This window comes from Podarcis muralis, chromosome 4 (assembly GCF_964188315.1).
Source record: "Podarcis muralis chromosome 4, rPodMur119.hap1.1, whole genome shotgun sequence".
Lineage (NCBI taxonomy): Eukaryota > Metazoa > Chordata > Lepidosauria > Squamata > Lacertidae > Podarcis > Podarcis muralis.
The window spans coordinates 42,567,446-42,582,576 of NC_135658.1; the positions used below are offsets into that span (position 1 = coordinate 42,567,446).

The window sequence follows — 15,131 nt, forward strand, 5'->3', positions numbered from 1 at the left end:
AATGCCGTCAAAAAAGAAGAAAAAACTTCCTCTCTTTTCCAACACATGAAAGAAACAGGACACGAAATTAATTTTGCAGATTCCAAATTGCTCTTTAACATGGAACATCACCACAAGAGAATAATCATGGAAGCCATCGAGATAGAGAAACACCCTCACAACATGAACAAGCGTGACGACACATCCCGCTTGCCAGACATCTGGAAATTAGCCCTCCCCACAAAAACTGACACCAGAGCCAGAGGCACACAGAACGCCATCACCAATCAACCACACCAGACCCAAACCCAGACCCTCTCCACAGATGAATTACAGATACCATCCAGTAGCCAAACCATGGTGGCACCTCCGGATGCTGCACCCCCCTGCAATCCCTACACAGATCTGGCTGGCACAGACCACAAAACCACAGCTCGCCCCTATACACGAAGCCAAGCCAGAGCACAACAAAATGCAGTACAACCATCTTCTCAGAAAAACTCTTCACAAAGTTCAAGAGGTCAAGACACAAAGGCTTTAGCAACTAATCCACACCTAATGACCCACCTAAGTGGTACTCAGGATACAACTCAAGAAATCACTCAAGATATCCCTCAAGTAATTAAGAAACAAAAGAAGAAAAGGCACACTAGCCTGGGAACTTCCTCTCTGCCCAGAACATTAGAGGCCACACCTCCTCAACAGTATTTATAGGAACTCAAACACTGAGATCCTGCTCTGTTCCAGTAACAAGAAGCCGAAAGCACCAGCCTGAAGATGACGAGTGAGACCTCGTCGAAACGTCGCCTAGACACCCCAACTTTTACACGGGAAGACACCCGAGGACACCAAAACCTGCATATATATATATATATATATATAATGTATGCAGGTTTTGGTGTCCTCGGGTGTCTTCCCGTGTAAAAGTTGGGGTGTCTAGGCGACGTTTCGACGAGGTCTCACTCGTCATCTTCAGGCTGGTGCTTTCGGCTTCTTGTTACTGGAACAGAGCTAACAAGAAGCCGAAAGCACCAGCCTGAAGATGACGAGTGAGACCTCGTCGAAACGTCGCCTAGACACCCCAACTTTTACACGGGAAGACACCCGAGGACACCAAAACCTGCATTCCTATACCCGTGAAAATCTACGAAAGCAAATATATAATGTATATATCCATATTGCTTTCTGTTTTAAATTCATAAGGAATATTTATGAACCAGTTAGTTAGCCATACTTAGGCTTTAAAGTTAATGCAGACTTACTTGGGAGTAAGTCCATTGAATTCTGAGGGTGTTGCTTTGAGTAGGCATGTGTTGGATTATACTGTTTGTCTAGACAAGATGCAAGATTTTAGACTGCTAATCTCAATGACCACTCTGTTTCATGTATTTTAATATAGCACCATATTCTGTGGTCTAATCTCACAAGGCCTTAACTTTCTTGGGACATAGCAATCTATTATTGCCATCTGTCTTTTGCATGTAAATAGAGTTAACTAGATAGCTAACTATCATAATGTCAAAAAAATGTCCCTGATGTGACTCCACATTGATTTTCAATTATCCTTTTTTTCCTTTTGGGAATCAAAACATGATAAACCACTTCAGCTGGCAGGAACTTGAGAGGAAATGGGCAGCCTTGCAGAGTGCCCGGAATGGATTTCGGTAACATCAGGAGACCTATTAAGAAGAAGAAACTAAAATCTGAAAAGTACACTGATGAATGGATGAATTCATTTTTCATTCATATTCATGTGAACTTTACACAGGGACTGTTCCAGTTAGGGAGAACTCTCCAACAAAACTTTAAATGAGATTCTTCCATGCAAAGAAATAGCCTGCCATAGAGAAAACAAGTTGATCAAAGATGAGTCGAGGGAGTCCCATCATTCCCTCCTATCCCAGTCTCTTGCTAAATAAACTAATCATCTTTCCATCTGAGATTTTGCAGTTTCAAAGTTCACTAGCTTCATCCAACTAATCACCCCAGGAGAGAAGCTGCCAATAATGGATAATTAAGTTGCATGGGGCTCTATTAAAACTTTTAGAAGACAATATTTTTGAGATCTGTAGTTGCAAATTAGCTGCAATGGGCATTGTTAAGGAGACACTGTTTGCATAAAGACATAAACAGTAGGGGGAAGTACATTAAGATTATTCCCCAGTGATTGAGAATTGCAGCAAATTCATTTTACTCAATTCCAAAATTAGAAATAGAGCCCTGAGCATTCATTAAGGAATGCAGTTGTGCTGCAGACAGGAACATCAAGACAGAACTCCAGAGACCTTCCTTTCCATTCTAGCATACAAAATGATTGACGTTTTCTTTTTTTAAAAAAGTGGGGCGGCAGGCGGGTAGGGGGCGAAAATCAAACAGTAACAACTTTACACTGAAGTGAACAATGTGACTACTGCTTAGATACACTGATGGTCAAACCATATGACCTTTCAACACCTAATTTTATGGCCTCATTTATCGAAACTTTCCATTGAGATATATAAGCACTGCAAGCTGCTATAGTTGGGAGTGCCTGACATTTTCAAGTGTGCTTGCTTCAAAAGAGAGAATGAGACAGAGCTCTAATTCTGACAGGAACCTTGTAATGTGTGCTAATAAAGTCATAAAGCAGCTGCATTGTTTTCGTTTGTGTGTATAATTGTCCAGAGCTTTATTCTACTAGGTCAAATTATTTCAAGTTAGAAGGTTAACCTTTAGAAATTCAAGAAATTAAAATCCCATCAGACATTTTGGAAATTTTCACATGATGAAAGAACAGGGTGAAATCTAACTGCAACTGCTAGGAGTATTTACATAGCTCAAACGTTTCCATAGATTTGATGTCGTTGCAGAGGAAACTCTGCACTTCAGAAGATCAAGAACAGGATGTGACTGAATGATTACCTGTTGGAATATCTCCATTCCCAGGGTTCCAAATTGCAACTGAATGACTAGGCCCCTGAGTTAAATAAGCAAAGAAAGAGATGCATAAATTCCATGCCTTCATAATCAGACACAAAAGCAGGTTTTGTCTTTACTAGACTTTTCTACAGGGCCAGATTTAGGTTTGATGAGGCCCTAAGCTACTGAAGGTAATGGGGCCCTTTATATGTCCAGCTGTCCTTTGTCAACAACAAATTGTCGCTGTTGTTTGTGTTGAATATATGCTATATGGTAATTTATGGACCTTGTTGTTGTTGTTTAGTCATTTAGTCATGTCCAACTCTTTGTGACCTCATGGACCAGAGCACGCCAGGCACTCCTGTCTTCCACTGCCTCCTGCAGTTTGGTCAAACTCATGCTGGTAGCTTCAAGAACACTGTCCAACCATCTCGTCCTCTGTCGTCCCCTTCTCCTTGTGCCCTCCATCTTTCCCAACATCAGGGTCTTTTCCAGGGAGTCTTCTCTTCTTATGAGATGGCCAAGATATTGGAGCCTCAGCTTCACGATCTGTCCTTCCAGTGAGCACTCAGGGCTGATTTTCTTAAGAATGGAGAGGTTTGATCTTCTTGCAGTCCATGGGACTCTCAAGAGTCTCCTCCAACACCATAATTCAAAAGCATCAATTCTTCGGCGATCAGCCTTCTTTATGGTCCAGCTCTCACTTGCATACATCACTACTGGGAAAACCTAAAGCCATTTTATTAGTTTTTATCTAAAGCCATTTTATTAGTTTTTTATCTTATATTTTGGAAATGTACATCCAAGCTTGTTTAGCTTATACTAAATCTGGCACTGCCTTTCCATCTCCTTATTCTGGATTAAGACCCTACATGAAACCTGGCTAGATTATTCTGTGGAGTTTTAATAAAAAACCATCCGAGGACTAGGACTGTTTATGAGTGTGTTTGCTCAAGTAGATCAGCCCTTAGTTTTAGCATGAATATGAAGCAGTAAATCTGATCTTCAGTCAAATTCAACTTCTTCTTACATCTTTACTCGAAGAAACAAAAAAGTCATAAATATAAAAGCGGCAAAGAGCAAGGAACATTCTGTGCTGCATTTGTATTTTCATTCAGTTCCTTCAGTGGTTTTATATTTGAGTCACTTAGGCTGCAATCCTACTTCTTCTTCTTTGGCGATCACTCGTAGCCGAGTAAGATTGTCTTCCATAAACATGGTTTTAACAATGAGTCCGTAAGTGACTGTGGAGGCCAATTCTGGATCCACACGTCCTTCCACAGTGGGGACATTGGTTTCCAGGCAGGAGTTGATCACGGTGTGGATTTGCCAAGCGTGCCTTCCTCTTAGCACATTTCTCCCTTGCGTCCTGAGTTCGAGTGTCTTCAAAGCCCATGACACCTTTGGTAAAGGCTGTTCTCCAACTGGTGCCCTCGCAGGCCACTTGCAGAGAAGTAAGCTCTGTTGAACTCAATGGGGATGGCAGACCTGTGGAATTGCACTATGAGCGACACTGCCTCAGAGGTGCATGTTGTGAATTGGATAAGTCTAAGATAACCAACTCCCTGCCTTTAGAAAGAAAATACAGTGTGTGTTTGCAAAAGACAGTCAAAGCTTGCATCTCTTTGGAAAGATAATATCTGGCCTTAGACGCTTGCTGTGAATAATTCTCCACTTCCCCCCTGAAATTATTTTGAATAAATACTAACAAATTCAATTGTTTCTGCAAGCTCTGCTGCTACTTCTCTTATGTTGGGGTTGTAATACATGCAGCTTAAATCTGGGGACAGTAGATACAGACACTGAAGTCATAATGACCAAGCAGATGTGGCAAAGACATCCTTTTATCAGTTTGTTAGTTCAGAACTGATGAGCAATTCAGCTGCAGCCCCAAGCTCCCAGGTGTTGGAATACTCTTAAAGGTCAGCTGCAAAGTTCTTCCTGGAACTTACAGTCGAAAAACAATACTGGGTAGCATTAGAAGCCACCTGCCCAGAAGCTCCTCTAATGACTCTCCTTTTCACAGGGCTGTTCTGAGGCTTCCCTGTCACTCTGAGCTCCTTGGAGGAAAAGAGTGATACAAATGTAATACACAAACAGCCATTTCATAAGAACCAATGTGGTACAAGGGTTACAATTGCTGGAGCAGCAGCTCCCAACTGAGCCACAAAACTTACTGCGTGGTCTTGGACCAGATTCTCTCTTTCTCCAGTACCTCTCAGGGTTGGTGTTGTAAGGAAAAAATGGGAGGACCATTTATACTGCCCTGAATTCCTTGGTGGAAGAGAGGGATAAACGTGTGATTAAATAATAATAATAATCAGCCATTCAGATGTGTATTCATGCAAGCACATAGTGGATGCTAGAATCATGGCCACAATACTTATTCTTCTTCATACAGCCTAAGATGTTCATGCATGCAAGTTTATTTTTTCCCTTCAGTGATCACACAATGTTGTTATCTTCATCAAAATGCCATTCCACAAACACACCCACCCCATCTAATCCAGATTTACCATTTCTGTCTTGTTTGTTACGTAGTGGATAGTCTGTTGAAATGGTAGACCTGAATTAAATGGGGAGATACCGTAGAGTGGTATTTTGATGGGAATGACCTCTGCATCTGTAAGCAGCACCAAGCAAGAATGCAGCTAATGAAAGCAATGTCTAAACCAGGCTTCCCCAAACTCGGCCCTCCAGATGTTTTGAGACTATAGTTCCCATCATCCCTGACCACTGGTCCTGCTAGCTAGGGATCATGGGAGTTGTAGGCCAAAAACATCTGGAGGGCTGAGTTTGAGGAAGCCTGGTCTAAACAAACTGAATGTTTTGGAATTGAGCTTTGAACTTGTTTTACATTACAGTACATGAGAAAATGACAGCTTTTCTCAAGTGACAGGCTTTAATTCAGATGTTTGAGTGTTGTTAATGTGCTACAGAAAATAGAAGAGTGTCATTTTCAATCAAATAGATAATTGGTCTTCAGCTGGTGCATCAGGATCCACATCATTTGAACTAAGGTGGGTTGCAACAGTAGCACTTCCACTATGAAAACATATGGTAAAAAATTAAAATTTAAGACCTTAAATGCATGTTTGGGCCTAAGTAATATGAAAAAGATTATTATTATTATTATTATTATTACCCCAGCCACTCTGGGCAGCTTCTGGGGGAAGTGTGAAAAACAGATTAACTTGCCACATATTAAAACCTCCCAAATCTTCAAATGCAGTTCAGTTGTCATGCTGAAGTTCAAACAGCTATGGGAAAACCAAATCTTAGTCATATTTTCATTATTGCTCAAGCTCAGAATGCCCAACCCACCACAATCACACACACACTTGCATTTCCAGGGTATCAGTTTTAGCTGAGCAAGTGGAAGATTGCTGACGGGAGAATAATATGTAAGCTTTGGTAGTATCCTTAGCTGAAGTTTACAGTATTGCAAAAGCTATTTCTTAGAAAATTATACCCTAATCCTGTTCTTCAAATAAAATCCATTTTGTACCCTAAATAGCATCTTTATCATTATTCACTGTAAATGAAATTCTCATTCAAGTGCAACAATGGCAAAATGCCAGCTGACTTTAAATGCAGCCAGGCTTTCATCACATATATATGTATATTCTCTGGATGGGTAAATTTTATGTTTTTGTAGTTTTTGCTGTTTTCCTTAAAAGCAATAAACAGTTAAATTACCTGTTATTTGCATATGTCCCTGAGATACTTCTCCGAATACAATATGTCCCCCAGGTCTTAGACTGACGGTTAAATAGTGCTTCCTGAATTAATCTATAGGAGCCTGAGAGGAAGCGATGCTGATGTTCATTGGTAAATACAGTACAGCAATTTCAGGTAGGTACCTGTATGCTTTCTTAACAGCGTTTTGGGTTCTCACATAGATAAGTCACATTATCCTGCCAATAGAACTCTAGTCTCATTCTTGCTAGGACCAGACTGTCAGGAATGAAATATATCGATTATGCTTGATCTATCTGTAATAGTATTTCCATGCTACCTTGAATGAGCTCACACTTTTGCTTGTCACTCGAGAAATGTAGCCAAATGAAACTTTACATGTCTGAAACACCCGTAAACCAGTTTGTGTTAGCGAAACATTCATATCATCTGACATCACTTCAAATACAGTACAATGTGTAAACTTTACACATTCAGCTGTGAGTGATCTATCAAGCGGGGTGCATGAATGTGAGGTAGGTAAACCCATTTTGGGATGAAGGGTGGTACAGGTTTTTAAATAAATGGATGAGCTATAACGGAATGGCCATTGTGGAGGTGGAGTTTGCAATCTAAGCTACTGGAAGTCCTGAGTTTTACCTCCAGGTTCAATTTTGAAGGGCCATTGTTCAGTGGTAAAGCATCTGTTGTGCATAAAGAAGGTCCCAACATCTCTTGGTAGGGTAGGGAGTGATCCCAGCCTACTCATCTCAGAGAACCACTAGCAGCTGGTGTGCACAGTGCTGAGCTAGTGGACTGTTGAGGCAGCTTCCTAGGTTCCTATGAGGATTACCTCTTGGTGCTGCAATTCAAGCCTACTTTCCCAAGCCAACAAGGGCCATTCATAAGCAGAAACTGAGAAACACTCATGATTCCTCATCCAAATCAGGTTTCTTGCTTGGAAATGAATGCTGTTCACTTGGGTCTCTCTGCAGTATCTCTCCATCCAAGGTCTATAGAATCATATAGAGTGGAAGGGGTCCTGCAAGCCACATAGTCCAACCTCTATGCAGGAAATGCAGAAATGGAGCATTCCCCAACAGATGACTGCCCAGCATCTCCTTGAAAAGTGAAAGAAAGCCCACAACCCCTCTATGTCATTGGTTCCTTTGTCAAACCATTCTATACAATTATAGAGTATACACATACTCTATACACATAGTTCCCCATTCATGAACAAGACCAGGAACAGAGCAGGGAAATATGGTTGGCTCTGACAGCGGATATTACCTGTTTGCGGATGAGGGATGTGTCCCTTTTCCTCCCCTCTTGCAACAATAATCAGAGTAAAAAGAGTTAACAGTACTAACCATCTATCCCAAAATGAAATCTGTGTGAACAGCCATATACATGCAACCTGCTGCTGCATGCAAGGATCTTTGAACTCAGGTGATTCACCCAGAAGTAGGGATGGTTAAGGACTGGAGCCATTGACCATCCTTGAACTTACTCTTGAACGCCTAGGGGCTCAAGGTTTAGATCACAATCTTGCAATCTAGTTAAACATTTCATTCATGGAAGCTTATTTTACTGATCCTCCTAAAACTACAGGTGAAACACTATTTTGTTGTTGTTGTTACAATTCCTGCCCTTTACCATAAGGTCCTGGGGTGGACTGCAACTATTAAAGCACCACATTAATATTAAAACACAATATTACACAATATTAAAGACAGTTTAAATGAATTCAATCCATGCAACACATCCCACAACACACTGTTTCTTTCTCCTCGGTGGACATTTTTGCCTTCTCAAATTGGACATCTTCCTGTAGCTCCCAGTTTCCCCTCTCAGTGCTTCGGATGTTTCCCTTCCTTTGGTCCACTTTAATTGCACAAGTCAATAGTTCCACTGCTTGTTTCACTCCCTCCCACAAAATGCTGGCAGTCTGGAAGCACCCTAAATGCATCGCATAATTCTATTCGGTTAGGTATGTGGTCTTTTTTGCTTTTGCTTTTTGCTTGCTTTTACAAATACATGAAAAGATGCATAGGTTCTTTTTTTCTGACTACAAGAGTGGCTCACCGACTTAAGCATCCAATCCATTGATTCAGCTCAATAAAGAATCCTACTTGAAATGAATATTGTATGCATTGCGCTTGGCTTTGTCTATGTGAGACATAGCCTTGAGTTAACCATGAGGAACCATGAACCTTTGTCTTGGCTGGTCGTGTATATCCTCCAGTGTTGTGAGACAAAAGAATGGTGAAGTATCAGGTGCACACCACCTCTGCACGTACACATCAGGTTGCTTCCCCCCCCCCTCTTTTCTGCGTGTCTTTGACTTCTGTAAGAAGAACCATAAATGCCTCACAAACCACCTCTGACTTCCAGTGACAATAGATCTGCCTTCAGGGGCTAGGCTCCAAAGGTTCTGCATGACACCAAGTTGGGGAAGGTTGGAATAGCTTATGCCTGTGGGGACTAGTTGAGAGATTTGGAGAGCTATGGACAGTCAGAGTAGAATAGTGTTGGACCTGGTACATCATGATAAGGCAAGTACCAGTCTTCTGAAACCAGAAGGGCTCCAACCCAGCTCTGTTCATGCAAACGAACCAGATGTTAATGCGCAACATGTAACGTGTGAATTGGGATGTTCATCTGAATGCATGTCAGAATGTGCATCCCACTGTCTGTTCAAGTGTGACTCTGAATGGAAATCCAGTTTATGCCCCCAGGTCCCAATCCATCAAATGATACACACATAAGTCTGTGTGATCATCTGAGACATTTACATACCAGTGTTATGTTCTTACAATGGAAATTAAAGAACCCCCTGCCAAACAATAACAATAAAAACACAATATATAAGATGTACAGTAACACTGTATATAATATGCAATGTTGCTGGAAACTACCGGAGGGGAGAGGGCTCTTGTGCTACCGTCAGAACAGAATACTGGTGTAACAACAACAACAACAACAACAACAACAACAACAACAACAACAATTTATTTATACCCCACCCATCTGGCTGGGTTTCCCCAGCCACTCTGTGCGGCTCCCAACAGAATGTTAAAAATGAGATAAAACATCAAACATTCAAAATTTCCCTAAACAGGGCTTTGGCATGAATGAATGTGGCTCTTTTACTCTTAATAAAAACTATTAGCTCAATAAACAAACAACAAATATAAATTAAAACAATCAAAATATAGATCCTCCTGGATCAGGTTGAAGATGCTTAAGCACTCCTTTTGACTCCATGGCTTTTATGTTTAAAAGATATTTCAATGGATCCAGGCAGTTGCTTGGGGAGACTGTCAGCCAACAGAATTTTGGACTTACTCCCCCCACCCTCCCAACAATTGGCTGCTATCTCTTATTATCAGCTGCTTTTGAAACACCGCTTCATTTCAAACAGAGTTTGCCATAAAGGACAGAGCAGTGGTAGTAGTGGGGCTGCTTATTACTGTAAACGGGTCTGAGGTGTCCTTGAGATCACAGGACTAGCTTAATAGGTTCTGGATTTGGGACTGTTCATCTTACGGATCTGATTTGCTCCTTTGTGAGAAAATGCAGGGTTAACACCCACCCACACAAACTGTAAGAAGCTGCATTAATGTTTTATTTGGGATAAACAAAATAATTTCTCATGAAAATATCCAAATGGATGTTATGTCTAAAGAATGGCAATAAATATAAGTTTCAGCCAAGAAACCTTATCTTTGATTTAGTAGAAATTACGTTTTTATGAGAAAATATGCACCCTGTAGGACACAAGGAAAAACTCAGGAAATAAGATCAACTTCTATGCTGTGTTAAGGGTAAAGAAGGAAAGACAAAGATTTAGCACAACTGTGGTGCATGGAAATTATTTATGAGGTAGAAGATATTTTTAAAAATTAATCTTGCTTCAAGGATGTGGAAGCTAAATAAATTATCTTGCTATATGGGTGACAGGGAAAAAAATAAGTTGGGAAAAGAAGACCATAATTTTGTTGTCTTGCATCTAAAGAGAAAATTGTCCAGCTTATTGCTTGAAAATGAGTACCTCAGGAATTATTTAAAATGGTCTCCTTGAGGAGGCCATATTTTAAAATGGAGGTTTGTGAGGTGCTGCCAGAGCTGGCTCAGGACAATTTGCAGCCTGTCTCAGAGCAGCAAATGGCATTACCCCTACAGTCAAGTCTCACTGTTGGCCGCCCAAAGCCAGCAAAGTTATTTTGGCCCCTGAGTCTGGGTGCCATACAACATCCTTTACCAAGGCCAGTTCTCTGAAGGTGGCCTCTACTCTGAGGGCTGTCTGCTCTGTGACTGGTTTCAAGATAATAAGCCATCAGAAGGAAAACTGCAGCTTGGAGCTGACCATCAGCACTGCAGTTGTTTTAGTTATTTAAAAGCATTTCAAAAATCTGGGGTGGAAGTGAGTAGTAGAAAGAACCAAGGATGAAGAGAACCTCTCATATAAAAGTCTGAAACATTTCATACGTTCAATTTTCAAATGAGCATTAGCAAGCAGAAATTTTATTTTTTAAAAAACAAAAACAAATAACGAATACTGTTGAGAACCATAATGCCATTTAATTAGAAAAGATCAAAATAATGGAACACAGCTGAAAAATTAAACATTTTGTGATACAAGGAGTAACTAGGTAGTAGAAATTGGCATGATACGCAAGGAAAGGAGCTTAAATCTGATTTGTCCTTTACATTCAAGCTTAGCAGGGTTATGTTTTGTTTGCAGCTGTGAGAATTGCTCACTCTTTCATATACACAGGATCAATATATGAACTCATTGGAATTTATTATGGAGCATTGGCAAAATGTGATCACCGGTGTTCCAAAATGAGCTGCAGAGATCATGAGTCTGCAGGTCAGAGGGTATGCATGTGTGTGTGTGGAGTAATCACAAAACATAAGAATTTAGGAATGCTGCTTTGTAGTGGGTGAGACCTGGGCCAGAACAGTGGTAGCTCAGAATTGCCTATGCTAGGGGTAGCCAACATGGTGTCTTCCAGTCCTAAAATGCCCATAATCCCTGACCACTGGCAATTTTGGCCCAAGCATCTGGTGAGCACCATGTTGGCTAACCTTGGTCCACACTGGTGGGCAGCAGCTCTCCAGGATTTCAGACCAGGGTCTCTCCTGGCCCTACCTGGAGATGCTGGGGATTGAACCTGCGACCTTCTGCATGCATAGCAGATTTTCTGCCCCTCAGCTACAGCCCTTCTCATAGAAACACTGTAGAACGTGGTGAAAGAAGTAAACAGAAATGTTTTTTTAAAAAATAAATTACATGAATATGAAGGCTACATGAGGGACTAAGAGAATTTTGACAATGGGAAGTGTTAGCTGATAGTTGAATAGCAGAGTTTTACTGTAAATTATATTCATACGGGTCCTTATTCTTGATCGTGATTCCTTTAGCTCCTAGTGATCCTCACATTCGCATTGGCATCATTTGTTTCTTTTCCCTTCTCCATACAGGTAACCAGTTACTAGGGATTGGGTTATACGCTCTTCTTTATAAACTGCTCCTTCTCTTGGTGATTTAGTAATTGTGGGGTTAATTCTGTAGCAAAATGCTACTTGGGACCTACATGATATGAAGGCACAGATGCCAATCTTTGCTAGATTGCTTACAGCGGATTGACTCCGCATTCTGAGTATTCACACACGTCGATCATTCTCCCATCTCAAAAGGCTACTCCATTTCTTTTCTACAAATGGCCCCTCAGCAAATGGAAAACCAAACCTTTGTAGACGAATTTATTTTCCTGGGCTTTACAAACCACCCCAGCCTCTATGTTCTGTTCTTTTTAGTATTCCTAGTCATCTACACGGTAACTCTAGCGGGAAATGCTCTGATACTTGCCCTGATCAGAACAGATCTGACCCTTCATAGCCCTATGTATTACTTCCTGAGCAACTTGTCATTCCTAGACATTTGCTATATCTCTGCCACGGTCCCCGTTATGTTGGCTAACTTCTTCCGAGCAAAGAAAACCATATCGTATGCGGGATGCATTGTCCAGCTGTTCTCCCTCATTACCTGCGCAGGGACAGAATGTGTGCTGTTGGCTGTCATGGCGTACGACCGATACGTGGCTATCTGTAGCCCCTTGCATTATTCCAGCATCATGAGCAAGGGGGCTTGCACCAAGATGGCCGCGTTCTCCTGGATGTGCGGCTTGACAAACTCACTGGTGCACACCCTCCTGACATCGTCCTTAACCATCTGCAAGTCCAACGAGCTCAGCCACTTCTTCTGCGATGTCCCCTTGCTTCTGAAGCTCTCTTGCTCAGACACTTCCGTGAATGAAGCTGTGCTCCACCTGGCCAGTGCGTTGATAGGGCTCAGCCCCTGCCTCTTTATTCTGGTCTCCTACGTCCGCATCATCTGTGCTATCCTGAAGATCAATTCCTCTGAGGGCAGAATAAAGGCTTTCTCCACCTGCGCTTCGCACCTGATGGTGGTCATGATATTCTACGGCACATCCAACTTCAACTACGACAGGCCAAGTTCAGGGTACTCCCTGGATGTAGATACTTTGGTTTCCTCACTGTATTGCATTATAACACCCATGTTGAATCCAATCATTTACAGTCTGAGGAATAAAGAGGTAAAGGCTGGATTGATGAGAATGGGCAAGAAATATTTCTCTTCCTCAGCTAGGACCTGAGGAGAGCAAAAAGAGAACTCCAGTGCACAGTCATATGTACAATGCTTTTTAAAAAGAAATAATAATAATAAATGTTTAAGGGTACTCTCATTTTGACTCAAGAAACTCACCATTTTATAATTCGAATTGGGAAAAATAAATACAGTAAATGGACAAAAGTACAAAGAACATGCATTACCTCATATTACACAGCTGAGAGCTCATAGTAACTTCCACATTGGCATGAGGTTGTGTGCACTAACATCTTCCTGATTCCACACATCCACATTCCACACTGCTTCACACATTAAACGCTCACTTCAGGAAACACCAGGAAAGGAAATGAGCCCGCCATTGGGGGTAGCAATGGCACTGACGATTCACTGTACTATTCAACGGAACTGACGATTCACCGTGCTAGAGAAGAAACTAATTTATTTTTTAAATTTTAGTTTATTCTCCCATTAGATTCACAAAATGTTTAGGGGTATGCGTACCCCTGCGTACCCCCCCCCCAAAGCACTGCATATGCATGTTCACTCAGAAGCAATTTCCACGGAGTTCAGTTAGAGTCACTCCCAGGTAGGTGAGCCTGAGATGACTTTAACTAACTACAACCATTGTATCTGAACTGTTAGTTAGCCAAGCATTTGGGTGAGAGCTATTTATACGAAGGAAACACATTCAGATTCAGATCACTAGAACTTTTGCATAGGTATAATCTGAGTTGTGGAAGCTCTGCTGAACATATACAAAATCTATATTAATTCAACATTACTAGTTCCTAGCAAAATACAAACATTTAATGAATGAAAGGATTATTGTTAACAAGTTTACTCTTCTAGAAACAGCTTAGCAGCTGTTTTGCCATTAGCAAACAGAGGAAGGTACCTTATTCTATACTAGCTCCATATGGTCTATACTGGCTGGCAACATTTCTCAAGGGTTTCAGACACGAATATTCTCTCAATCTGACTTGAAGATGACAGGGATTGAACCCAAGTCCTTTTGCATCAAAGCAGGTACTCTACCAATGATTCCCAGTTAACATTTTAGGTATGGCCTTGGTTGGTCTCTTGATTAACATTTTGCTCTAAGTTTGGAAACTGATTAGAGGGGCAACATTTTCCTCACACTCATCTTTTTTGAATCCCACACATATACAAAAATCCCTCCCTGCAAGCAGAAAATTAGCACAGCAGGGAGCATCCCACCTATTGCACTCATTTTCTGTTTGCGGGGAAATGTTCTTTTTTTTAATGTGGAAGCATCTTCAAAACTGGGGGGGGGGGGGGGACCCTCACCATTTTCTGCCTGTAACTCACAATATTGTCTCAAGGCTCTTCCTCCTCAATCTGATGTGTTTAGTAGAGTGGCTAAGCAACTGAGCTAAAAATCAGGAACTCCTTGGTTCAGGTCCCCGCTCTGCTAGGCTCTCTTCTCTGTCCTTAAGCTTACCTCCCCATCTGTATTCTGGGGGAGATAATGCAGGCTGACCTTGCAAGGTTGTTGTAAGGATTGCAAGCTGACATAAGTGAAGTGCTTTGAGCATGTCTCATTGTCATGTGCAGACAAGCCAGTACTTGAGATTTACTGGTTATGGGAAGGCCTTAGCAGAGGACCTGCCTTGAATGCAGAAGGTCCCAGGTTCAGTCCCTAGTATCTCCAAGCAGGACTGGGGTAAGATCCTGCCAGAAATCCTGGAGAGCCACTTCCAGTCAGTGCAGACAATTATTAGCTAGATGGACCAGTAGGCAGCCAACTCTTCTTATGTTATGCTTACCAATGGCACATTTCCCCTTCGTGTCCATGTATCTCAGGCCGTGCTTAATCCCCTCTGTGGCCAGAAAATCAGGGCATTTCCTCAAAACGCTCAGTTCAGATCTTTTAGGGCACCTCGTTGTTCAAAGC

At 41.6% G+C, this 15,131-nt stretch overlaps 1 protein-coding gene across 1 annotated transcript; it reads left to right on the forward strand.

Annotated features, from left to right (window-relative positions):
• The first annotated feature begins 12,284 nt into the window (after window positions 1–12,284).
• LOC114595476 (olfactory receptor 5V1-like) lies at window positions 12,285–13,241 on the forward strand. Its single transcript, XM_028725749.2, has one exon. It carries the CDS (start codon window positions 12,285–12,287, stop codon window positions 13,239–13,241), a length of 957 nt encoding a protein of 318 aa, XP_028581582.2.
• The last annotated feature ends 1,890 nt before the right edge of the window (window positions 13,242–15,131 follow it).